The sequence below is a fragment of the Mauremys mutica genome, chromosome 8 (genome assembly GCF_020497125.1).
Source record: "Mauremys mutica isolate MM-2020 ecotype Southern chromosome 8, ASM2049712v1, whole genome shotgun sequence".
Classification (NCBI taxonomy): domain Eukaryota; kingdom Metazoa; phylum Chordata; order Testudines; family Geoemydidae; genus Mauremys; species Mauremys mutica.
Window position 1 is genome coordinate 28,483,715 of NC_059079.1, and position 24,259 is coordinate 28,507,973.

The window sequence follows — 24,259 nt, forward strand, 5'->3', positions numbered from 1 at the left end:
GAACAATCCCAGTCTTTTTAATCTCTCCTCAGATGGAAGCTGTTCCAGGGCCCTAAATGTTATTGCCCCTCTCTGTATTTTTCCCAATTCTAATACATAGTTTTTGAGATGCGGCAACCAGAGCTGTACACAGTATTCAAGGTGTGGGTGTACTATGGATTTATAAGTGGCGGTATGATGTTTTCTGGCTTATTATCAATCTCTTTCCTAATGGTTCCTAACCTTTTTTGACTGCCACCTGTACATTGAGGGAATATTTTCAGAGAACTATCCAGAATGACTCCAAGATCTCTTTCTCGAGTGGTAACAGATCATTTAGACGCCATCATTTTATATGTATAGTTGGGATTATGTTTTCCAATGCGCATTATTTTGCATTTATCAACATGGAAGTTCATCTGCCATTTTGTTGCCCAGTTGCCCAGTTTTGTGAGATCCCTTTGTAACTCTTCACAGTCTGCTTTGGACTGAACTATCTGGAATAATTTTGTATCATCTGCAAACATTGGTCTGGAAAAAGGGGTAAACAGTGGCATTTATAAATATGTTAAACACACTGGTTCAGTACAGCTCCCACGGGAACCCTGTTATTTACCTTTCTCCATTCTGAAAACTGACCATTTATTCCTATCCTATACATACAAAAAGCTTAACTGTTCAGAATTTTGAATGCAAGCGGTGATAGTCCATGGTACTGGAAAGTTGTTTGACAGACAGTTGTTTGAAGGCCAGAAGAAGGGGGCCTGGGAAAGATTTCTTTCCAGATGTGGTCCCCATCGAGTCTGGATTGTAATTGTTGAATGATACCCTGTATGGGCCCCATAATGATACCCTGTACGGTGTGGCAGGAAACAACTAGGTGTGCACTGTCAAAGCAGGTGTTTTTCCAGTATTGAAGCAGAGTCTCTCAGTGTATTTGGGTGGCCTGTTCCTACCCTTTCTTTTAACCAGTCACTGATTTAGGAGAGGACCTTCCTTCTTATCCCATGACAGCTTACTTTGCTGAGCGACCTTGGATCACCCTTGTCCACATGTTTGTTAACCCCCTCAGTCCTAGATGAAGCATCTTTGACTTCTCTGATGAAACAATTGCTATTGGGCTCTGGTTGGGGGGAAAGCAGGGGGTGCCCCACGGCTGGGCTCTGGGGTTATAGGCGGTTCAGGTGTCTGGGCTGGGTGGGCGCCCTGCAGCTGGGCTCTGGGAGTGAAGGTGGCAGAGAAACAGGAACTGGGTTGTTGTAGGGGTTTCTTTAATGTTCTACTCCTGGGGGTGTGGGGGAGGATTTTTTGTGCCCGTATTTTGAAATAAATTATCATAATATTTGAGACTGGTATTATTTTGACAAATAAAATATGCAGAATTTTAAAATAATGTGCACAGAATTTTTTATTTTTTGGTGCAGAATCGCCCAGGGGTAACACATCATCAAGCACTGCAGTGAAACATACTACAGATGGTGCCATCACTGAAGAAAAGGTTGTCTATGTCTATGTCACGCGCTCTGTGCCACACTCAGCACAGATTTGTTAAACAAATTGAAGGAGGAGGCACAGAAGTCCTGTAATGCACGCCTTACACAGTATTGTACATGAGGGCTGGCCAGGCAGCAAACGAATTCCACATTACAGCCATATTGGGTTGTGATGCTATACCAATATAATAAAAACCAGCAGGATCTTATTAAGAGGGATAAGGCAAAGATGCCACATTTATTGTAAATATAATAATAAAGCAACAGATAAAAATAAACAACGTTGTTTAACCACTTATTCCTTATACACACACACACATATATATTCATTCACACAATCATTCATTCAGGTTCTGTATAGGTGCTATAGTTACCAGCCTAGAAGTTGCTCATGCCAAGTTACTGGCCAGGTATCTTGGTCATGAGGATGGAGCCGAGTCTGTGTAAGATGCACCTGTTGCTCCTGGAGGTTGGCAGCAGAACCAGAGACTCAAAGTCCTCAGTTTTTAGAGTCCATTTTTATAGGAATTAATTCCATGTTTGTCTATGGGAACCGTTTCATCCTGCTGTTGTTGGCTCAATCAGCAGATGGCACATTCCTGGTGGCTCCACACTGTCTAAAGTGGCACATTCCTTCCAGGTGTTTGGGGTGGATCCCAGTTTACCCTCCAGGGGTTGTCTGGTGGTACACTTGACACATTCTTCGGCTGATGGATCCTTTCTAGGCTGGCACCTCCCTAACCATTCACGTACATCAAACATTTATCAACATACATTCCATATCTTAACCATATTTTAATTTACTGTCTCCACCACTTTTGGGGTGTGTGTTAATTCCTATGAGACTCACGGGCCTGTAATCACAGAGAGTGGGGGTCTGTTTGTTTACATTGCATCAATTACAGCTTAAGGCTAGCATAGTGTTTACTTCAAGAACAAAGCCAATTAACTTGTTTGTAAGTTTTACATAGTAATAGAGTATCTTTCACAGGACAGATACAACCAGTGTTTTCTGCAGACAGGAGCTTACAAGTTTTAACATAAGAACTAAAAGATTTTTGTACTTGATGAAACTGGGGGAGTCACTGTCACTTGGAGGAATCACTGTTAGTACCTTCTTTAATATCCCTACAGTGAAAGACACTACAGTGTTTCATTACAACAAGGTTAATTAATTAAAAACATGGCAGGACATGTTTAACTGCTTGCATGAATCACATTAAAGCGTTCAGAGAACAAAAGTAATAGCGAAGCCAGGTCTGACCCAACACACAGAATGATGCAGAGCTTGTCAGAAATATAGGCCAAGAAACCAAAAAGACCCATTATGGTTTCATGAGATTACTGATGATCCATGGCACAAGATAGCTGCAGATATTTTTGACTTTGGCAAACACTCCTATCTACTACTTTTCCAAATGTCTAGATGTTCTGCATCTGCAAGACAAGTCAGCACTCTCTATCAATGCTAAACTGAGAGCTGTATTTGGAATCCCTAAAGAGTTAGTGAGTAACCATGTTCCATTTGCAAGCAGAGAAATGGATAACTCAGAGATCTTGGGGAATGAAACTCACTCACTCCAGTCCTGGATAACCACACTCAGTGGTAACTGGTGAACTTTGGGGCCAGTGCAGCATCGCAGAAAAAAACCCATGCCCACTTGTCCCCATGGCACACCTACCCCTTGCCCCATCCCCAAACAGAGAGAGTGGGAGGATCAGCCCAAGGAAAGTTGCCCTGCCTTGCCACCTAGAGTCCTTATATACCTTGGCCTGTCCCAGGATTGGACCTCCTTTCCAGGAACCTCCTCTTCTCCCTCTGTTGTGTTCCCGCTCTCTGCCACCGACTTCTCCTGCCCTGGCTGGTGAGGCCTCCACCACCAGCTCTGCTGCCTTCCCTGCAGCACTGAGTTTCAGGTGTTTCCCCAGCCAGCAGAGCCTGAGAGGGAGAGGGAGAGACAGCCCACCATCCAAGCCAGTCCTAGTGCCTGCTGCTTCCTGGACACGCCGCTAAGGACCTCCCCTATAGCACCTACCCACCATTTTCTCCAGCTAAGAATTCCCCCCACCAAGCCCATACCCAGCTAGGAATCACCCTAGCAACACCCCCACACTGCTCACCTTTAGCAACCCACCACTAGTCTGCACTTGGACTGGAGGGATGTAAACTGTAGAGCAGCGGTTCACAAACTGTGGGGGCAGGACCCCAAAGTGGGTCACAACCCCATTTTAATGGGGGTTGCCAGGGCTGGTTTAGAGTTGCTGGGGCCTGGAGTCAAAGCCAAAGCCCAAGTCCCACTGCCTGGGGCCAAAGCCCAAGGGCTTCAACCCTGGGCAGCAGGGTAGGTTACAGGCTCCCAGCCTGGGGCTGAATCCTTTGGGCTTTAGCTTTGCCCCCACACACACACGCCTGGGGTGGCGGGGCTCAGGCTTCGGTCACGGCTCAGCCCTGGTACAAATTAAACACTGAGTCTTGTCTGAAATGGGATTACATCTCTGCAAAATAGGTACATTTTAGAGAGCATCGGCAGGGTCTCTACAGATCAGCTGGAGCACAACACGTTACAGCACTTGCCAGTCACCACAGCCTGTGGCAGTGGATCCAGCCCCTGAACAGCCCTGAAAATTGCCACCACTTCTCTTCCTGTCAGACCTTGATTGCTTAGTCTGTGCATATGCTGGAGCAGATGAATGCCCTGCTAATAAAAACAACTCATGAACACGGCAAATCAGTAGCAAGCTATTATAGATTTGCTGTGTTGGAGAATCATATTTAGTCTCTCTCACACACACACAAACGCACACACACATTTGTGTACTTTGGTGAGTGACCCAACACCCTCTAGTCATGGGCTGGTGTTGCCCACAATCTACTGGAATGGCTGAGAGAACCATTCAGACAATAAAATCAATGTTTCACAAAACAGCTGCATCAGGTAGAGATCTCTCCTTAGCTCTTTTGGAGTTGAGAAACACACCTGACATCATCCCTGGCCTTCCACTTACGGTATCCCTATTTCAGGCCTATGCCATTTAGCCTGGCACTTTAGGACACTTAGTTCAGTGGCTAAGCTGCTTGGCAGCATTTATAAGTACTTAGGGTTAATATTAAATTGTGCTTTTAGGGGTCTTTATGAGTGTTATTCATTAGAAATGAGCCCAGACCGGATCACTGATTCTGAACAGCCCCAAATTTTGAATAAAGTTGGATCTAGAGCTGGGTCTGAATTTCCATGCTGGTTTCTTGCTACCAAGCACTGACCAAAGATCCCATTTCTGACCATGCCACATTTTGGAGAAGTTTGGATCCAGTTCAGCATCTTGCAATCACCTTGCAATGTCAAGTAAAAGAGGCTGGCAGAGTGTTTTCTGTGAGGGCTCTAGGACTGTGGAATTTGCTCCTCAGTCCAAAATTGTCCAAATTTGGTGATTTTCCTGGTGCTCTGCAAGAGACCTCTGAGAAGGTTTTTGGATGGGCTGAGGATGTACTGACGTCACACGATGATGATGGGGCAGAAAGGAGTCTCTGTAAGTGGCTGGCTGAGTTCCTGTTGAAAGCAATGCATTAATGCTACTGGGATTTTATTGTATGTTTAATGAGGCATTAGAGCTGCCTAGAGGCTTCTTATTTACTTAAAATCTAAATAAATAAATAAAAACATTACAAGAAAATTATCCTCTTTGACAAGTCTTCATCCAGGACACATGAGCCCAGAAAAGCCATTTGCTTGTTGGCTTAGAGCCCTACAAAACAGGATAATGTGCTTTTGTGCATTGCAGAACTGTTATGAAGCAGGAGGTTAGTGAGTGGTTCACTGCTCCCCTCTCAACTCAGAAGCTGCTTCTGCCACTGGGGTTGAGAAAGTTGTTGATTGGCTCTCGGCTCCCACTGTGGTCAGGTGAATTTGCTTGGGGGCAGGTCTCCTGCTCTGTAGGGGTGTCTATCCGTTTTCTTTTACGATCTTTTTGCCTCAATAACTTACCCATTATGTTCTTTTTTCTTCTTCCTTGAGTTTGAACGGGGAGGCCTGAAGAGGGAGAGTCTTCCAAAGATTGGCACGATGCCTCGGAAGTGTGGTATACTGGAAATTGGTTTAAATGACCAGCGATCACTTTAAGCATGAGAGATTTCCTGATTCTGCTTACAGACTAGGGGGCTTTGAGTGACACCCTGTAGTCTGGGTTGTCTGAGTCAGTCAGCAGCCAGACTGTCTGGAAAAAGCCAATTTAAAGCAAGGTGGGGTGAATTGTGCCTCACTGCCTCAGGGAGCAGCCTGTTTTCTCTCTCTCTCTCTCTCTCCCTGTTTTTGGGTTCTTGAGTGTAACTGTTCTGAATTCTAAGAAATAAATTAGTGTTACATTGCAATGTTCCAGCAAAAGTATGTTTATCTCGCATCTCTGTGGGTATGTTATGAACATAAATGGAAGATGAGCAGGGCTTGGCATCCAGCCCATGCTGAGACATCTCATGATGGTGAGAGGGTGTGTGAGGGAATGAGTTTTGCTGCCTAAAGGGAGGGAGAAAGGGGCATGCAGCTGCAACCAAAGACTGACTATCATTGGTCAGAATGAGAGTTGGGCATGACTCAAGCCAGCACATCCCTTGGAGTTCTGGTGGGTTCATGTCTCATATTTATTTCAAGCTCTGTGGTCTGTTGAGTTCTCTTATAATAGTGCACTATGGGGTATCCATGAAATCTGTATTTTCCATCACAGCTCCAGGGTGCAGTGTGTTTGTATTTTTGGTATTAAGCTTGCCTCAGTGCTGAAAGATGCAACTGTCCTAATACTGCTTTGTTAGAAAGCAAAGGACATAGTAGAAATGAGTTGACTTCCAAATGATCTACATTCTACACAATAGCAACTCCACTGAGTGCAATGTAGTTAAGGTGGGTGATACTGAGATAGTTCCAAGTATTAAAAAAGCAGCTGTGTACATCACACTATTTGTAACACAGGGTAACCATGAAGTAATTGAAAATTTAATTAACATTAACACTTAATCTTCCCAAAGCACTACGTTTGGAGCCATGTTTTCAAACAATAAATCCTCACACACAGTCACAGATGTTGAATGTATCAGCCTCGGCGAGAAGGAGCTAGCTCACAATTATGATAATTCTAACCTGTACAAATCTCCCACAGTGTTTTCTGTATATATGAATATTAATAAAATAATAAGAGTTATTATGAAAAATAATACACCATGATGTAGTGGGACAGGGATGACAGGACTTGAAGTCAGCAGGTCTGGGGTTCAGTACCAGAGCTGATACTAGCTCACGTCATGACCACAGGTAAGTCATTTAACTACTTGGTGCCTCCGTTTCCCTGTCGGTATGTTGAGCATAATAATATCAATCATACCTATCTCACAGGGGTGCTGTGAGTTTAATCAATTAAGGTTTGAAATTCTTAGATAGAAGATGCTATATAAGTGAGAATTACAAGTTGTTATAATATTTAGCACTTATACAAAACTTTTTCATCTCAAAGTGCATTGCAAACGTTAACTAAGCCTCACAATGCCCGTTAGACTGTCTTCTGCTTTGCATCAACAGAGTGTCATGTAAAAAGTAAAAAGGTGTCAGTAATGAAATGGCTGGGTGGCAATATTCCTTAACAGGATGCTTAATAGTCAATGGGGATAAACACAAAAGGAAAAGGCCAGTCCCCACTCAAGTCAGTGGTGAAACTCCCATTGACACCAGACTTTCACACAAAAAGGACAAGAGTTTTTGGGCCTGATTTTCACCTCACTAACACCAGTTTTACACTGAGGTAACTCCACTGCCTGCAATTAAAAAACTCTTGGTTCACGCTGGTGTAAGAGCAGAATTAGGCTCTTTATACATTGCAGTAAGTAGTTTTGGGTACTAAGTAGCTACATTCTCAAACATGCCCTTCGTGCCTGCCCCACACATTTGAGAGGCACAGCCCATAAATGTCCATAAAACGACCTCATTATCCACCTTTAAATCTCTCCTCGAAACTCTCCTTTGCCACCAGACCTACAAAAAACTTGTCAATGTTTAGGCCATGTGTGTTAAGACCACACCTCTCACACAGACTTCTTGTCCTCCCCTGTCTTTATGTATCCTCTGCTGTCTTTTGTCTTGTATTTAACTGTAAGCTGCTTGGGGTGCGGAATCGTCTTTTTTGTTCTGCGTTTGTACAGCACCTAGCACAATGAATGCTAGTCTCTGACTAGGGCTCCTAGGTGCTGGGTAATAATAAATAATAACAACAATTCTTTACTACATTGAACAGTCCCATTAAGATGGGAAGTAGATGTGTGTGACATGAAGCAAAACAGACCTCTTCCTTTCTACATACCGTGAAATGAGGGACTCTTCACCATTTCTTTTTAGATGCACAGATTTATTAGGAAATCACATATGTCTGAATAGTCAGTATTGTTTCTACAGCAATAAAGTTTAACATTTCCTTGAAAGATCAGTTTTCTCTAAGAAGATTCAGTAGGACTTTAAACACTTAAATTAACATATCTGTGATTGCCTGGGAGGAATTTTCTGGCATCACAGTATAAAAATAATGCTCCACGTTTCTAATCTGCTGAACTGTAGCCTCATGCAATGCACTGTAGTTCCTCACATGAACATGCTGTGTGGGCCTTAACTGTGTCCTGTATATCCTCTGACTTCTGGTCAAGCTTCATCTGTCCCTCAACTAAGCTGGCAGCGGAATCTGGAAGTGAAGAAAAATGATAGATAAGAACGAAGGAAAAAGAACAGTCAATTTGCAATGCGTGAGATTTGTTATACAGACTTCATTAGTACACTGACCGGACTTAGAGTCTCCTAATTATCATGCACATTTCATTTGACTAACTGGATTGAAAAGCAGCCATCACAACAAACTAATCATTAATTTAAAAGACAGCAATTATAATACTAGTTCATTTTGAATCTATTTTTTTTTAAATGTCAAACTTTTAAAACAAAAAATATGTATTGTAGATACCAATATTCGTGATATCTCAGTTGCTCTCTTAGAATCTGGCCCTGCCCCGCCCCCCCAAAACATTGACAAAACTCCAATGATTTCAGTGGAAGCAGGATGGGGCCCATAGACGGTGATGAATAAACAATAGATAATATAGGACCTTCATTTAGCTACAGATTTAAAAAGTCATTACCAGGAAAAGGTCATAAAATGCTGACAGGCAACATATTTATTTTTACATCCACTAAAGTTAATGTCACACACCAAATGTTATTGATTAAAACTCCAATTCAGTGAGGTCCTTAAGCACATGCCAAAGCTTATGCATGCGAGCAGTCTTATTGAAATCACAGAGATTACTCACCTGCTTAAAGTTAAGCACCTGGCTAATCAGGGCCTAAAGTAGTAAATACTTGGATAGCTTCTATAATAGGATTTTTTGTTGACTTACCAGCTGGCAGACAATGGAAGCCAATAGAAACTGGGGTGGTCTCAGTTGCTGAACATCCTTTCATGCAGCGTAGCACAGGCTCAACAGGATAGCATTTTGAGTCTTCGCCCTCAAGTCGAATTGTTTTCTCAAGTTTCACAAGTGAGCGCTGCAATTTACAGGCTGCAAATAAAACAATCATTGATATTTCAAAACCTTGTGTAAATGGCTTTAGATTTTCCCCAAATTTCTCCATCTGCTAGTGATATTTTGTGTATATCAAATGAATTGGCTCCATCCAAAATTCTATATGGATCACATGTAAAGCAATATCTCTGACTAATAATTTTCCTTTGTTTTAATTAGATATATATGGGGATATAGGATACTTATTTCAGATGGAGTCCAGAGATATGTCTGGATGAATATGGAGATATTTAACCTAATGTATTTCCTAATGAATATTATGTGGGTAAGTTGGTTCACTGAGTAAGTGCGAGACCTGAGTTTAACAGAGAATAGATCTCAATCTTCAGGAGAAGGACCTGGAGCTGTGCACAAATAAAAATAATCAATAGAGAATGGCATGAATATCATGGCCATTCTGATTAAATATATTTGTAGATATTTGGTAGAGCTGGGTGTTATTGCTACGAAGAAACAATTCCCATTGGTCAGTAACAGATAGGTCTGATCTTCAGTGATCACTACAGCCAGTTACAGGTGGATGAGAAGAACCTTAACTTACTGCTGAGTATAATTTTACTCTCTCTATGCACACATTGAATGTAGGCACTATATATGCTGAAGCGCATTGTAATCTAAACTGATGTAACTGAATAAATTACAAGGACCCCAATTCACCAAACCATTTAAGCATGCGCTTTACCTTAAGCACATGAGTAGTGCCAGTGAAATCCATGGGAATACTCACATGTTTAAAGTTAAGAATGTGCTTAAGTGCTTTGTTGGATTGGACCAAAAATAGTTGCATTGATCCAACAATTTAAATTATCACTCAAAGTAATAATGAGAGCTGGTCAAAATAATCGGATGGAAAAGTTTTCTGTCAAACAATGCTATTTCATTGAAATACAAATTTTTTTTTGCAGGAATGTGTTGATTTTGATGCAATTCTCAATGGAATTTTTTTGAAACTATTTGAAATTGAAATGGAGTATTTTGTTTCAACTCTCTTCTTTCATTTCCTCTTGACTTTCTTGTTTGGTTTCATTATGGCTTTATTGTTTCATTTCAATGTTACATTTTTTAAAGTTTTTTAAACTTTAATTTTAATATTATGTATGTTATATTTAATATTCATATACCAGAGTATCAAACGAATCATTTCAATAAAGTATTTTTGATATTTCTGAATCAAATTATATTGGAATTTCTGTTCTGAGAAATATTTCAAGATTTCAACTTTTCATACTTATTTGAGATTTTTTTTCAAAATGTCAATTTCCCACAGGATGGAAATTCAGTTTTTTAACTAGCTGTAGTAATCATACATTATGTATAGTAAAGTTTTCATACCGCCAGCACAAGGCTTTTCTGACAGAATCCAAGAATGAGCAAAGCTCACTGCATCTTTAGCTACATATCCACTGGGCATCTGAAATTCCTGTTTATTTTCAGCATCATATTTTCCACAAATGCCACATGTTTTCCCCGCCATCCAGAAAGCAACTTGAACCTTTGTGAAAACAAAGTAAAAGTTAATTAAAGTTTATATTTAAGGATAATGTCAATGAAACAGAATTTTGTTACAGAATGGTCTCCTGAGGTAACATAATTGCAGAGGAAAATAAAAGTTAAGGCAAAGTCAAGATATTTGTTTTTAAAGAACAAGATTTGATTCTGTGCTTTCCGTAACAATCACTCTGGCTGAGATTTTCAAAGGGGCCTATTTGAGTGCTTAGCTCCATTAGGTCCTTTTTAAAATCCCTGTGTCCATGTCTAATCTATTAAATGATTGATGCTGAAGATGTAAACATTCTGTCTGATGTATGTTTTTAATAGCTCAATTAGCACTTGCTATACATCGCATTTATTGATCTTCTACATTCCTAGCAGACCATTCTTCTATTAGAGTTTTTTAAAAAATCAGAGTTTTGACTAGTTGAGGAGTTATATAATGAGAAGTACAGGGGACAGGGATTCAGAATTCCTGAGTTCTCTTTGCAGCTATGTCACTGACTCAATGTGTGTCCTGGGAAAGTCACTTCACCACCCCATGTTTTAGTTTATCTAACACACAGGCATGTTCTGAGGCTTAATTCCTCAATGACTGTGAAACATTTTGAGCTCCTCAGAGGAGAGGAGCTGTGTAAGAGCCGAATATTATGATGACTGGCTGGAGGCTGTTATTCTGTACACTCTTTTATCCTGATCTTAAAGTTGGCTTTACTAATGCAGACCCTTGCACTCATGCAAAGTTTCATCTACTTCAATTAATAGGAATCAGTATGGATACCGGAGTCTGAATGCGGAATTGGGGCTTTATCACTAAATGGGGTAAAATAATCTTGTGATCTGATTCCCTTGTGTAACTATGGAATTTTGTGGATTTTCTGGGAAGTTTATGCAAATGAAAACATGAGCAGAGGAGAGAAAAATACCTTGACTGTACGTCCATCAAAATATAGTTTATCAATGCCATAGTCAGGAGCCACAAGTGATAGACCTTTCTTTTCACTGCTGATCATCAGAGAAGCATCTGTAATAAAAATACAAATGATCTTTTATAATCTTTATAATAATTCAGTAAAAATATAATCAAAGCCTTGTTTTTCTTCTTTTGTTGTTGTTGAAGAACCAAAACACACTGTATATTAACTAATTACTTTCCTCAAAATTTGCAAATATGGAATGTAGTTGTTGGCAGGAACTAGGGAAACATAATTTTAACTCTATAGCCTTAACAATCACTTTTGTATTAATTTTCCTTTGTAAATATTAACAGGTTCCTATTTATTTCAGGGAACAATAATGGAGTCCTCCAATACTTAGTATTACATTTTTGTAGATATTAAGGCCCTGTCTATACTCTAATGGAGTCAGAAGACTTGACTGCAACTTGGTAGTCACCTCATCCATTTATAGCAGTTACCTGTAACCAAGTAAATGATAATGGGATAAAACCCTGGACTCCCAAAATTTTAATTCAGTTTTGGAGAGGTTTGGCCCCATCTATGTCCCACAGCTTTTAACTGTGTTATTATAACCAAGTTGGGGAACAACTGTATTGTATCCAGCTCTCTTAATTGGAAACAAAGTTTCAATGTGTCTATTCATAGAACAAACTGCATATGCATTGAGAGAACAGAACAGGCTCTGCCTGGTGGCTGACTTTATCCCTACAGTTCTCCATAATTTTTGTTAGTGTTTTTATAAATATTTCTATTGATTTTTAATATTGATATAAAATCCCAAAATGTCACATATAAGTCAAGTTGGCAAAAAAAGTCCCATCATATAGATATAGCAATTATAAGAAAAGCTATAGTTGGAAAACTTTCATCATATAAGTGATCAAGACATTTGGGATAAAATAATACCCTTCCTCCAGTTCAGAACTTCTGTGAGTCAGAATCCTAAATGCCTACACATTTTAGAAAGGGAGCGGTCGGTCAATTAACTTCAACTGTCTCTTGCTTAACTTTTCAAAAGTTCCCAATTCTAGTCTATCTTTATAAATGCTGATCTGCAAATATGTATATAAATACACAATGGGAAGAGTAAATATTACTCTTTAGCCTTAAGTACAAAGGTAAAAATGTTTGTTTCAAGCAATATCACTGCCAAAATGATAAAAAAAAGCTTTACTGGAGTATATATCTCTCTCTCTCCTGATACAACCTATGAAGAAGGGCTAAACGGACACCTACTAAAGTCAGATGTATATGTGATATTCTCCACTTGGGTTTCAACACCATTGACCATGAGGTTAAGAAGTCCATTTGCCGGATACATGTCAATTTCACTTTGAAAAGAGAAAAAAATGAATTTATATTCTACTCTGATCATGTTCATGAACACACCATGTCCAGACTACAACCTCTTTCACTATATATATATAAGGTGCCACAGGATTCTTTGCAACCTCTTTCACTAAATATCCCTGATTTTAGCATTATCTTGTTTCAACATCATAGTTAGCATAAATGCACATCGCGGGCTCATCCCACCTTTTGTGTGGGGTAACATCATGTTCTGTTTTGCCATCCATCTTATTCAAGATGCACATGAGGTTATAAAGGGAAACACTGACACAACTCTGGGTGCAATACCACCAATGTAACACTTAGGGCTCGTCTACATTACCTGCTGGATCGACGGGCAGCGATCAATCCAGTGGGGGGGTCAATTTATCACGTCTAGTCTAGACACGATAAATCGACCGCTGAGCAATCTGCCGTCAACTCTGGTACTCCATCAGGACGAGAGGCGCAGGCGATGGGAGAGCATCAGCCATCAATTTACCGCAGTGAAGACACCACGGTAAGTAGATCTAAGTATGTTGACTTCAGCTACGTTATTCATGTAGCTGAAGTTGCGTAACTTAGATTGATCTCCCACCCGCTGGTGTAGAGCAGGCCTTAGACAGAAGTTTCTTCTGTGTTACATCTGGATGATACCTTTGCATTTCCAGTGTCAGGCCAGAAAAGGAGTTGGATGAAAACAACTGGGCAAATCACAGTCCAGTTAAAATGGATGTGGGGCTGATGAGTTGCATAGTATGTGGCAGAGGTAACATCTGCTCCCTCTGAGGAAAATGTAGTGGGGAGTACCCCTCTTTTTTTTAGTGAAGTTTGCAATCTCATACATCAAGTTTGCAGCAGAAGCCAAGAGTGTTTTATTCGAGGTTGCTTTTGTCACTTCAGGACTGGATTATTGTAATGACTTTTAGAATTACTTACTGACTGCCAAGCTTGATATTGATTGCTTTAAGGTCAGCAGATTCTTCCGCATTCTTCATCATTACCAGGAACTTCAGTTCTGGGCTACAATCCTGGGCCAAGATGTGGTAGCAGTTTGTGGGCAGTGAGTAGTTAAACTGTACCTCATTGAAGGTTGTGATCTTGTCTTGGGAAACGGAGCAACGAGCTGGTAAAAGAAAACATGCCATAGAAACAAATGAATATTTTCCTTTTCATACGAGATATTTATTTAAATATAATATTTTATTTTGGCTCTACATTTCAGTGAGACAACAGATGATATTTTTTCTCTAGGATTACATGGGATTTAGGCTACTCAGTGCCCATAATCTCTAAGCAAGGCATGAAATATATATTCCTCACATTTTCACAACAAATGCGGTTTCTGACAATTCAAAATGTATCCCTTCGGATTTTCCAGAACAAATGATTAAAGTGAATTCATGGATTCCTATGTAAATTTCTCTTGACTCTTGCAGACAGACTGGATGTGAAACAACAGCAGTACGTGCACCAATGTGAGGAGTTCTTTGGAAAGTTTAATATCTCTGATTTCCAATCTGGAAATAAATACTTCGGGGCTTCTGTGCACCATATATTATGTTCTCTACAGTTGGAAATGATTTAACATTATCATAATGAAAAAAACCCACTAGAGAGCTATTTATTTCTTAATAAGAGAAAAACAATTCCATGTATTATCAGACAATGGTAAAATAACGATAGAGCCTGTAGATCTTGTGTCTCTGAAGAGAGTGAACTGCTGACCTTTAAGATGCTCCAGGACTGCAGATGGTGCTTCAGAAAAGAAATTCCAGATCGGGGCCTGCAGTGCTGAGGCTGGTGGAGATGGCCCTACAGGCAATGATAACGGAAGCCTGAGGGCTCTGTTATAAATGGTCAGCTGAAAAGGAATCAGAAAACAGATTTAAAATAGAGTTCAGCAAGCTATTCACAGCAAATAATTTATCTGTTGATTTCAGCCTCTTTTCCTGTTTGTGAATTATCTGCGGGAGGACTTAGATCAGGGGTCAGCAACCTTTCAGAAGTGGTGTGCCGAGTCTTCATTTATTCACTCTAATTTAAGGTTTCGCGCGCCAGTAATACATTTTAACGTTTTTAGAAAGTGTCTTTCTACAAGTCTATAATATAGAACTAAACTATTGTTGTATGTAAAGTAAATAAGGTTTTTAAAATATTTAGAAGCTTCATTTAAAATTAAATTAAAATGCAGAGCCCCCTGGACCAGTGGCCAGGACCTGGGCACTGTGAGTGCCACTGAAAATCAGCTTGTGTGCCGCCTTTGGCACGTGTGCCATAGGTTGCCTACCCCTGACTTAGATTTTTACATAAATATTGGTTTTTTGAAATTATTTGACAAATAGTTTATGTGAACATAATTCAGCATATTCATTTCTCATGAACTCTTCACCATTTCTCATGAACTCTTCTGCCAGTATTCACTCCTGCTATGTGATTGGTCACCTAAATCATATGGTATTTAGTTTCTGCTTTCTGGGTGGATAACTTCCAAACTCAAAAAGAATTTCCACGAGATAACCAGAGACAACAGTGAATCAATATCATTGTTTTAATCTGAACTAATGTTTTAAAATACTTTTTTGGAATGTTGACCCAGCTCTAATAAAAAAAAATATCAAAGTATTCTGTCAGGTGAAATATGTGATGGCATGATTATGCTGTATATTTACCTCAGGCATTTTGGCAACAAAATCATAAGTCCTTGGAGAAGTTAGAGCCACAATCAACTTGGCCTGTTGAGAAGGATTTTTGTGCTGTATTTCAGACCACCCTAGCATATAGGCAGCTCCCGGGATTAAAGTGTAAAACCTTGAAAAAGAAAAACATGATTTAACGGTAAAGTTGACTCAGGTCCCTCAGGCACTCAGGTATTGGATATCTGAGGCATTTTCTATCTGACCATAACTTTGAGGAGATTTTAAGGACAAGCCCCTTTGTTGTGGCTGAGAGCAGACAATGTGGACAGCTGAAAAGTCCTCTGGTGTGAAGGAGCTCTTATGTGGCACAGAGCCAGCATACACAGCAACTGGCACAAATTAGAGCAGTCCCCAGGGCAACACAGGTCCACTTTGAGAAACAGTGAGCCATAATGGACTCCCTGGCAGGCTCCAACCTCACTCCCTGCTTTACTGAATAAGAGCTTCGTGACGTAGAGAATCTGGCCCTAACTTTTCAGTAACTTCTGCCTGGTATAAAGGGATTACCTTCCACTTGTACAGTATGGTAGGTTTGTACAGTAGATGGTTATCTTATACTCCTTAGGGGTCATTTGATGAGTTTCCAAACTCAAACAAATCAGAAATGAGACAATTGTGAGACCAAGGATTGGCAGTCAATCATGGGAAGCTCATTGCTGAACATGGATTTTCCCAGCTTGACTGGTACATCGTAAAATAAATTGCTGAAATGAAAGAGCAAAACCTCACCAGCTGGCAAATGATTTGAGTCTTGAAGGAACTTTAGGCCACTCCAGTTTCAGCTGTATGGCTGGGTGATCAGCAAACCGGCCAGTTACAAGCTCTGAAGAAATCCTGTAGTCCTGGCAATCCCGGCCCCATTTCAGATAACTCTATAATGGAGACAAAAACATTCCATTTTTTAAAATGTAAAACATACCTGAGATCGCTGTATTGTGTTTAGAACAGTGCGGTGTTATTTTTGAGTCTTACCGCTGCCTTGTGAGCATTAATGACTGAAGCATCAGCGCAGATTTTCCATTGGCTTGATCCTGTGATGTTTGACACAAACACTTGTATCCTGGGTCTGGTGGAGTATAAATCTGTGTATAGCACGAGCTGGAAGCCTGCCAGCTTTTTATCATTTCGAAAAGCACGAAGAATAACAGCCAGTTCTGGTGCTTTACTGTCTCCCAAAAATTTAGGCTAAAAGCAAGGGAGGAAAAAAAATGCCTCAGAACTATATTATTACTACATTATGTTAGCTTTTATTTATGGTACAAATAATATAAATGGAAAGTAACAAGTTGACAAATGCATGTAATTTTCCATATGACAGATATACAATATAATATAATATACAATAAATAAAAATGTAATGGGCCCAAACTTGCAATGCTTATTCAGCCACAACTCCAGTTGATATCAATGGGCGTTTTCACAAAGTGAACATTGAGTAAAAGCTGTGGGATTTAGCTCAAAGAATTAGAACAAGTGCATTTTCCTGGAAATAAGAAAGAGTGTCTAATACCAGAATACCTTAAATCAGCATGTTTTAGGTATGCTGTTTGTTGTAAATACTCAGCCCTAAGCTTTGGAGACAAAGCCCCCCTGCCTGTCTGTCTATATCACCTGTCATCTCTTGCCTTATACTGTATGCTCCTTGGGGTAGAGACCACCTTTTTGTTCTGTGTTTGTACAATATGGTCCTGCTCCGTGATTGGTCTTGCTCTCCAGGTGAAATAGGAGCAAGCAGTCCTGGGTTTCACAGAGTGTTGGAAGCACATGGCCTGCTCCTGCTGGTGGCACAGTTGCGTAACATGGGAGAGGGGGGGAAGGTTGCTTGCACAGACATCTTTCTCCTGTGCTTGCAAACAAGAGGCAGCACACTCTGGCTCCATGTGATTTAATATGGCAGCTACTTTTCTTTACCCATTAGCTGGACAATAATTGCAAGTCCATGGCAATGCTGCCATGCTAACATACTACATACTGCATTTCTTGAAGATTAAGAAACTGACCCGGGAACCTGCTCTGTTGGTGTCTTCACTGCTACTGGAACTAGAACTAGAGCTGGAGGAGGAGGAAGAGGAAGAGGAGGAAGAGCTGCTGCTGCTGGTGGCGCTGCTACTGCCTGGGACTTTCTTTTTGGGAAACTGCAACAATAAAAAAAAATCATCATTAGTAGAGCTATTTAAGTTAGTTCATAGGAAGATGTTTAAAATGACAATGCAGAATATTATTTTACAGTGTTCGGCTAAAGCATATTCTAATTACCAGATTATTGTCAATAACCTTCAATTGAGTAGCTGAATGATTTCAAAATATTATATCGTATTCCTTTTTAATATCTTTGGGTCTAACCCTACAAATTGTTGCTCACCCATAGATCTTCTTGCCCAAGTAGTTCTTAGTATCTGAGCAGACCCATTGGGTTACTTGCGTGAGTAAAAATTACTGGTATGGATAAGGCTTGTCAGGATCAAGCCATAAGTCAGGTTCATTTTTGCTCTCTATTTGAGACTATTTACACAGGAACAGTGCATTCAAATAGCACTTCGGCTTTACAAGCTCTTCCTATGGCTACATATAAAATAATACCCAAATCACTGCAACCCAGCAAAGCTTTGGTTTGATATAAAACAGTAGCACTGACTCAGTCCATTGCTCTTTAGGAATTTAGGGCCTGATCCCAGGAATGGATGAACCACCACTTTTCATCTTACTTTCCTACTGGTCGCTTTACTTTCCATGAAACACTGACTGCAGTGGAAATTGTTGCTACTGACTCCTCTTTGGATCAGGCCCTTAACAAGCATCCTCCACTGATTTAAAGTAAAACAAGCCGGTGTATTCTACCGCGTTTGTCAATCAGGCTACGCTAGTTCAGACCAGAAGAGAAGTTAGCCCAAGATGTCAAGTTACCAGAGCCTCTCAAATTATTTAAGTTCCTCATGGCAGGGATTTTGAGCTAAACTCATGAAGGGACTTAGATGTGGTGCCAGTGAGTGTTGCAACACCTAACTTTTATGCACCCTGTCAGCTGGTGGAATCCTTAGGCCCGAGTTAGGTATGCATGCTCCTCTACAAGGCATGGGGAGAATTAGGTGCCTCAGAAGGAGATCCACAAACACCAGCCAGCTGAGTGGGGAGCCACCTAAAGCAGCCAATAGGAAATGCCAGGGAGAGGTGCATGTTTGAAGCCCCACAAATCAAAGATAGGTACATGCCTAACTTCACCTTGGATTCACGGCCATTAACCCTCACCTGGAGTTAGGCACCTAAGCCAGCTCTGCTCCTTACAAAAAACAAGAGAGAGAAAGCCTGCATTATAGCCAATAGCCCTGGAGCTGGGAGGCCTGTTTTCAAATTCCTGCTCTGCCTGACTTGGGGCAGAGATTTGAACTTGTGTCTCCTACATCCCAGCTGAGTACCCTGACCCACAGGCTACAGGGTATTCCAGGGCTGGGCTCTCTCAATCTCTCCTGTCAGAGCTGTTCCACTTTGTCTAAATAATTAAACAAACACATGGAAGCAGTGACTTTGGCGTGGATCTCCCACATACCCCAGAGTGCCCTTGCCACCATCCACTCAGAATACCGAACATCTTGGTGGTCAGGACGTGGGCTAAAATGAATGAAGTGTTTTTTAGCCCACCTGATGAAGTGGGTTTTAGCCCATAAAAGCTTATGCCCAAATAAATTTGTTAGTCTCTAAGGTGCCACAAGGACTCCTCGTTTTTGCTATTACAAAGACTGTAATACCACTTATTTTCCTTCACAAGGGCAATAATTCCCATGTGTGTTCTTTCAGGATTTAATTCTACCCATGTCAAGTCAGATGCAGTGAGTGAAGAAAACTTACCTCCTGTGTATGTGCTGACTTGAAGCGATACTGATAGATCTCTGGAGTTCTCTTTGAAAATGATAAAAGTAGAAAGTTGAAGAGCCTTACATAGAAGAACCTGCTTTCTGTAATTGCATTGCAATGTGCAGCACTGGAAGTAAGTAAGGATTTCAGACTAAAAAACAACAGTATAAATCTTGAAATGTTTAAATAGAAAAATTAATGCTCCTAAATTAGCAGCCCCTGGAAATTCCACCAGAGAATTAAGACTAAAACATGCAACAGCAAAACCCCATTGAGAGAGACCAATAAACCAACAAAAATTGGTCGCCTAGTTCTGGTGGCCTGTAACAATATCTCAGACAAAGCAGTGGAAACCCTGGAGATACTGTAAAGGGGTCACCTGGTTGCCTGGTGGTTGCCTGGTGGAAGTGGGGTTCTTAGTGCAGTTTTCACAATATTGGACCAGTGTATTCTGTAGTGTCAATTCATAATTTCCTGATATACAACATCAAGCCACCTGCTATCTGCAATGTAACTCTCACTGACTTTATCATCATCATCACCACCACCACCATGCATTCTAGTGACCCACATAAGTTACCTGTGTTTTGGAATACTCGCTATCGCTACTGCTACTGCTGCTGCTGCTGCTGCTGTTGCTGCTGTTCGGCTCTCTGACGAGTTGATGTCTGCTTCCAGGTCGAGGTGCTTTACTGCTGCTGCTGCTGCTGCTGGTGCTGTCACTGCTGGTGCTGTCACTGCTGGTGCTGCCACTGTCGCTGCTGCTGCTGCTGCGGCTGCTGCTGCTGCTGTCACTGCTGTCACCGCTGCTGCTGCTGCTGCTTTTGCTGCTGTCACGACTGCTGCTGCTGCTGCTTTTGCTGCTGCTACTGCTGCTTTTACTGCTGCTGCTCTCATCTCTGTTTCCAGGTTGTAATGTTTTGTCTTTCGGATCTTGATTTTTGACCCTCTTACCAGAAGGGGAGGAAGAAGAAGAGGAAGAAGGGGAGGAGGAAGAAGAAGAAGAAGAAGAGGAAGTGTCGGAGGATGAAGAAGATGAACTAGATGGATGTTTAGCATTGGGCTCTGCCCGGAACTCTGTCATCTGGATCTTTCCTTTCTTGTGCCGCTGAGTTCTATTTCCAACCTGCAACAGCATTTCAAAGAACGATGCTGGTGATTAGACACATCAAAAGAAATAATTTTTACTATTTTATCTTATTGGATTTCAAACTATTTGCTTGTTCTTTTCCTTTAAAGAAGCACAACTTCACTGCTATGATTATTAAATAAGATGTGGTGGAAAAATAACTGTGCCCACTTATTTAGGCTGGAATTCATCCATGTGCAGAGGGCCAACATCAGGTCTATGCACCACCCAAGTTCCACTCAAGCCTTTCATGTTGACTTACACACACGCCTTTCATTTGAAATTGTACCCGTTTTACTAACCGTATTCTCCATTTTCCATGCAGATATTCCATAATGTATTTTAAAACCATTGCTTTTTGTTTGCTTAAATAGGGTTCCTGCCCCATACACCCTCAACATCTCAAAGTCAATTACCTTAAACACATTTTCAATTCCTAGGATCTTCTTCAGTTTCATTTGAACCACGTCATCTGGAGATGAATCATCTTCTTCCTCGGACTCTAGGGTAACCACCTGGATTATTTTGGAAGCTGCTCTATATCCTGCCTGAATCTCCAGCTGTATTTTGTCTATAGCTGCATCTGTACGGGCTACACAACAGATACATCCATTAGGAGATATACTGCTTCAGCTGTACTGACATAGATAAACAGAAAATCTTGTATTCAATACTATACCTGGTTTCAAAACTATTTTAGCTTCATGTTCTCCAATTAATCGGTGAAAATATGTATTTTTTAAAACAGAGGCATCTCGTGCTCTCCTGTAAAAACAGGCCTGACAACCAAAACGAGTCACTTTGACACAAATGGCTTGTGTATATGTTTTTCCTCCTGCACTGTGGTGAAGTTCCTGTCCAGGACCATAGGAATATTTCTTAGGTAGGATGTCAGAAGCCTCTCTTTGCTGCATTAAACATGAGCACATTAGTACACTGTAGCATTTCACAGACAAGAAGTACAAATATCACCATGCATGTAGTACAGAGAAAATAAATATTAATATACAAACAAAGAAGAGTTAGTTACCGTCACGGCACCTTCTCTCGAAGTTCTTTCAGATGATTTGAAATGCTCCTTCAGCAGATTTGACCCAGCACCTTCTGGGAGTACTGGAATCTTCTTCTCTGTGCCTGGTTCTCCTATATTTCTTGATACAGCAAAAGCCTTATGCCTGTGGGATTATGCATGAAATATTATTTATAAGTAGCTCCAAAGGGCTGTTGGATGGATTTAATCATGTCTCTATTAATGTCTCTATTTTAAGAGTCATACAGTTTTGAACACTGAACTGTAAGAACCAAATAACTATTTATAAATGCATTTTTGCAGCCTAATAACATGACTTAGAAATCATTTGGGCCTAGATGAACTGCAGGTTGGTATAAAGACAATGGGTAACATTTTCAAACCCCATTCGACTTAGGTTCCTGAGTGCCTAAGGGCTTGCCTAGCCGAACAAGCAGGGGTGTACACTGCCTCTCACTAGCCTGCTGTGTGCTAAGTGTCTGTGTGGACCCTGCTGCTGGGCACTGAAAGTTCCTTAGTGCACTTTGATCTACCCCACTTTGAAATGGGAGTAGATTAAAGTGCACTAAAGATCTGCACACAGACAGTTAGTGTGCAGCTGACTAGTGCAAGGTAGATTTACACCTTAGCTTGCCATGAACTAAGTATTCATACAGCCAAGTCCTAAGTCACTTTTGAAAGTGAGAAATAAGTTTCAAACTGATTTAGGTACTTTTTGAAAATTTTATCTCATATTACAAAAAAACCCTAAAACCCAAACAAAAGAAATCATGAATTACATTGCACAAAAATGGTGCAATGTAACTATGAGTCACTTGTATCCTTGATCATGTGAAATGATTATACTGCTTATTGTGTTGGAAGGTTTCACAAAAAATATTTTAAATGACAGAAATTTAACAACTCTACCTTCCCATCACTATCTCAGTCTCCTGTTGGCATGGGGTTGTTCCAAACTTCAAGCTTTTTTCCTTCATGTCTATCTTGGCATCAAATTTCAATGGAGCTTGTACATGGAGTTTGGTGTGAATTTCAATAGAAGACTGAAAGTATTCTGTGTTGATTCCCATCATTGCCACTGTGTTAAAGTAGATGCTGAAAGAGAGCGAAATTGCCACAGATAAGCAAACGGACACTGTATCTAGCCACTGCTCTTTAAGAGGTAGAACTCCCTTTCCATAGAAGTCTCTGTAAATCTCAGAAACATAAAAATGAGAACACTTTCCTTACCTTGGGCTGATGTCAGCACGAAGTTGCAAGTTGGATTCATACAACTGTGAAGGTCTAAAATCACCAGATAAAGGAGGGGACAGCTTTACATCAACTGCAAGAGACCGAGAGAAAAAAGTCAAAGATGGTACAAGTAAAAATAAATGAGTAAAGATAAAAGGTTCTCATAACAGATTATTAATGAAAATAAAAGCCATGGTGAAAAGAGCAAAGTTTTGTCCTGAATTGAAAACTGGATAATCAATAAGAAACTCAGAGATGTAGTGAGCAGCTACTCCTCAGAGTCGAGAGACATTTGCAGTCAGGAACATGAAGGGGTCATACGAGAACTAAGGCTAGTTAATTTATTATATTTATTAATGATTTGCAGGGGAAGTGGTGAGCAAGCTGGTGACTTGTACTGATGGCACTAAGTTATTTCTATGTGTAGAAATCATAAAAAAGATTCCAAGAAAATCCAGGAAGACTTATATGTGTTGGTGAATTTGATGGCAGGATGGCAGATGATATTCAGGTTGGATAAATGGAAGATGATGAACACTGATAAATATAGGTCCTGATTCTGCTCTGTTATACCACTTTCCACTGCTTGCATCCGAAGAAGTGGGTATTCACCCACGAAAGCTCATGCTGCAAAACGTCTGTTAGTCTATAAGGTGCCACAGGATTCTTTGCTGCTTCTACAGAACCAGACTAACACGGCTACCCCTCTGATACTTGTTATACCACTGTAAATCAGAAACAACTCCACTCAAGTCAATGGAGTAACCAGTTAAGTGGGATAAGAATCAAACATCATCTAAAAAGTTTACATATGCTGATCAGCCCTTAACTTCCAAAATTCATCACAGGAAAGAAATAAAGGAGCCCAGCTGGATACCTCAGTGATGAAATTGGGCCAGTGGGCAGAGAATGGAATATTTGGGGATAGAAGTTATTGCAAAAGTTAATAATATGATATGGAACAATGGTATATGCTCTCCTTTGGAGGCAGTTGTTCAGTTTTAGCCTGCTCGTTTTAAGAGAGACTAAAAATATCCAGAGATGGGCAACAAAGATAGCAAATGATATCATAAGACCTACATACAGTGAGCGGCTGCAAAAATTAGGCCTCGAAAAGAGAAGAATTAGAGGGGACAGTAAAGAGGTATTTAAATGTACTGTTACTCAAAGGTATGGTCCCTCCCTTTAACATTTTACCATAATACAGGACAAAAAGGACCACTCAATTCAGTTAATGACAGGCAAGTTTAAAACAAAGGAAAATGTCTCTTCACCCACTGTGTAGTCAGTTTGTGAGATTCACTGCTGTAGTGAAAGAGAGAGTCAAATAATACTGTCTAATTTACAACTTTCTGCATAATTTTATGATCACTAAATATCCCACCACCCGTTCAAACGTAACATGTCTAAAATGGAACTCCTCATGTCCCCTTGCAAGCCCTCTACTCCGCCTCCCGTCTCCATC

General features: G+C 40.5%; 1 protein-coding gene across 1 annotated transcript in view; it reads right to left on the minus strand.

Annotated features, from left to right (window-relative positions):
* Window positions 1–7,836: 7,836 nt before the first annotated feature.
* Window positions 7,837–24,259, minus strand: part of LOC123376082 (vitellogenin-2-like) — a 28,101-nt gene continuing 11,678 nt past the window's right edge. Inside the window, exons 18-35 of the mRNA XM_045027769.1 lie at window positions 22,792–22,885; window positions 22,471–22,656; window positions 21,562–21,706; window positions 21,211–21,439; window positions 20,948–21,123; window positions 19,983–20,528; window positions 19,397–19,447; window positions 17,554–17,688; window positions 16,526–16,738; window positions 16,283–16,425; window positions 15,527–15,665; window positions 14,583–14,718; window positions 13,794–13,980; window positions 12,762–12,856; window positions 11,493–11,590; window positions 10,408–10,567; window positions 8,890–9,051; window positions 7,837–8,180 (exon numbers count right to left, since the gene is read on the minus strand). Of these exons, the coding sequence (XP_044883704.1) occupies window positions 8,062–8,180; window positions 8,890–9,051; window positions 10,408–10,567; window positions 11,493–11,590; window positions 12,762–12,856; window positions 13,794–13,980; window positions 14,583–14,718; window positions 15,527–15,665; window positions 16,283–16,425; window positions 16,526–16,738; window positions 17,554–17,688; window positions 19,397–19,447; window positions 19,983–20,528; window positions 20,948–21,123; window positions 21,211–21,439; window positions 21,562–21,706; window positions 22,471–22,656; window positions 22,792–22,885 (3,014 nt within the window). The 3' untranslated portion in view covers window positions 7,837–8,061. The remainder of the gene's footprint in view (window positions 8,181–8,889; window positions 9,052–10,407; window positions 10,568–11,492; window positions 11,591–12,761; window positions 12,857–13,793; window positions 13,981–14,582; window positions 14,719–15,526; window positions 15,666–16,282; window positions 16,426–16,525; window positions 16,739–17,553; window positions 17,689–19,396; window positions 19,448–19,982; window positions 20,529–20,947; window positions 21,124–21,210; window positions 21,440–21,561; window positions 21,707–22,470; window positions 22,657–22,791; window positions 22,886–24,259) is intronic.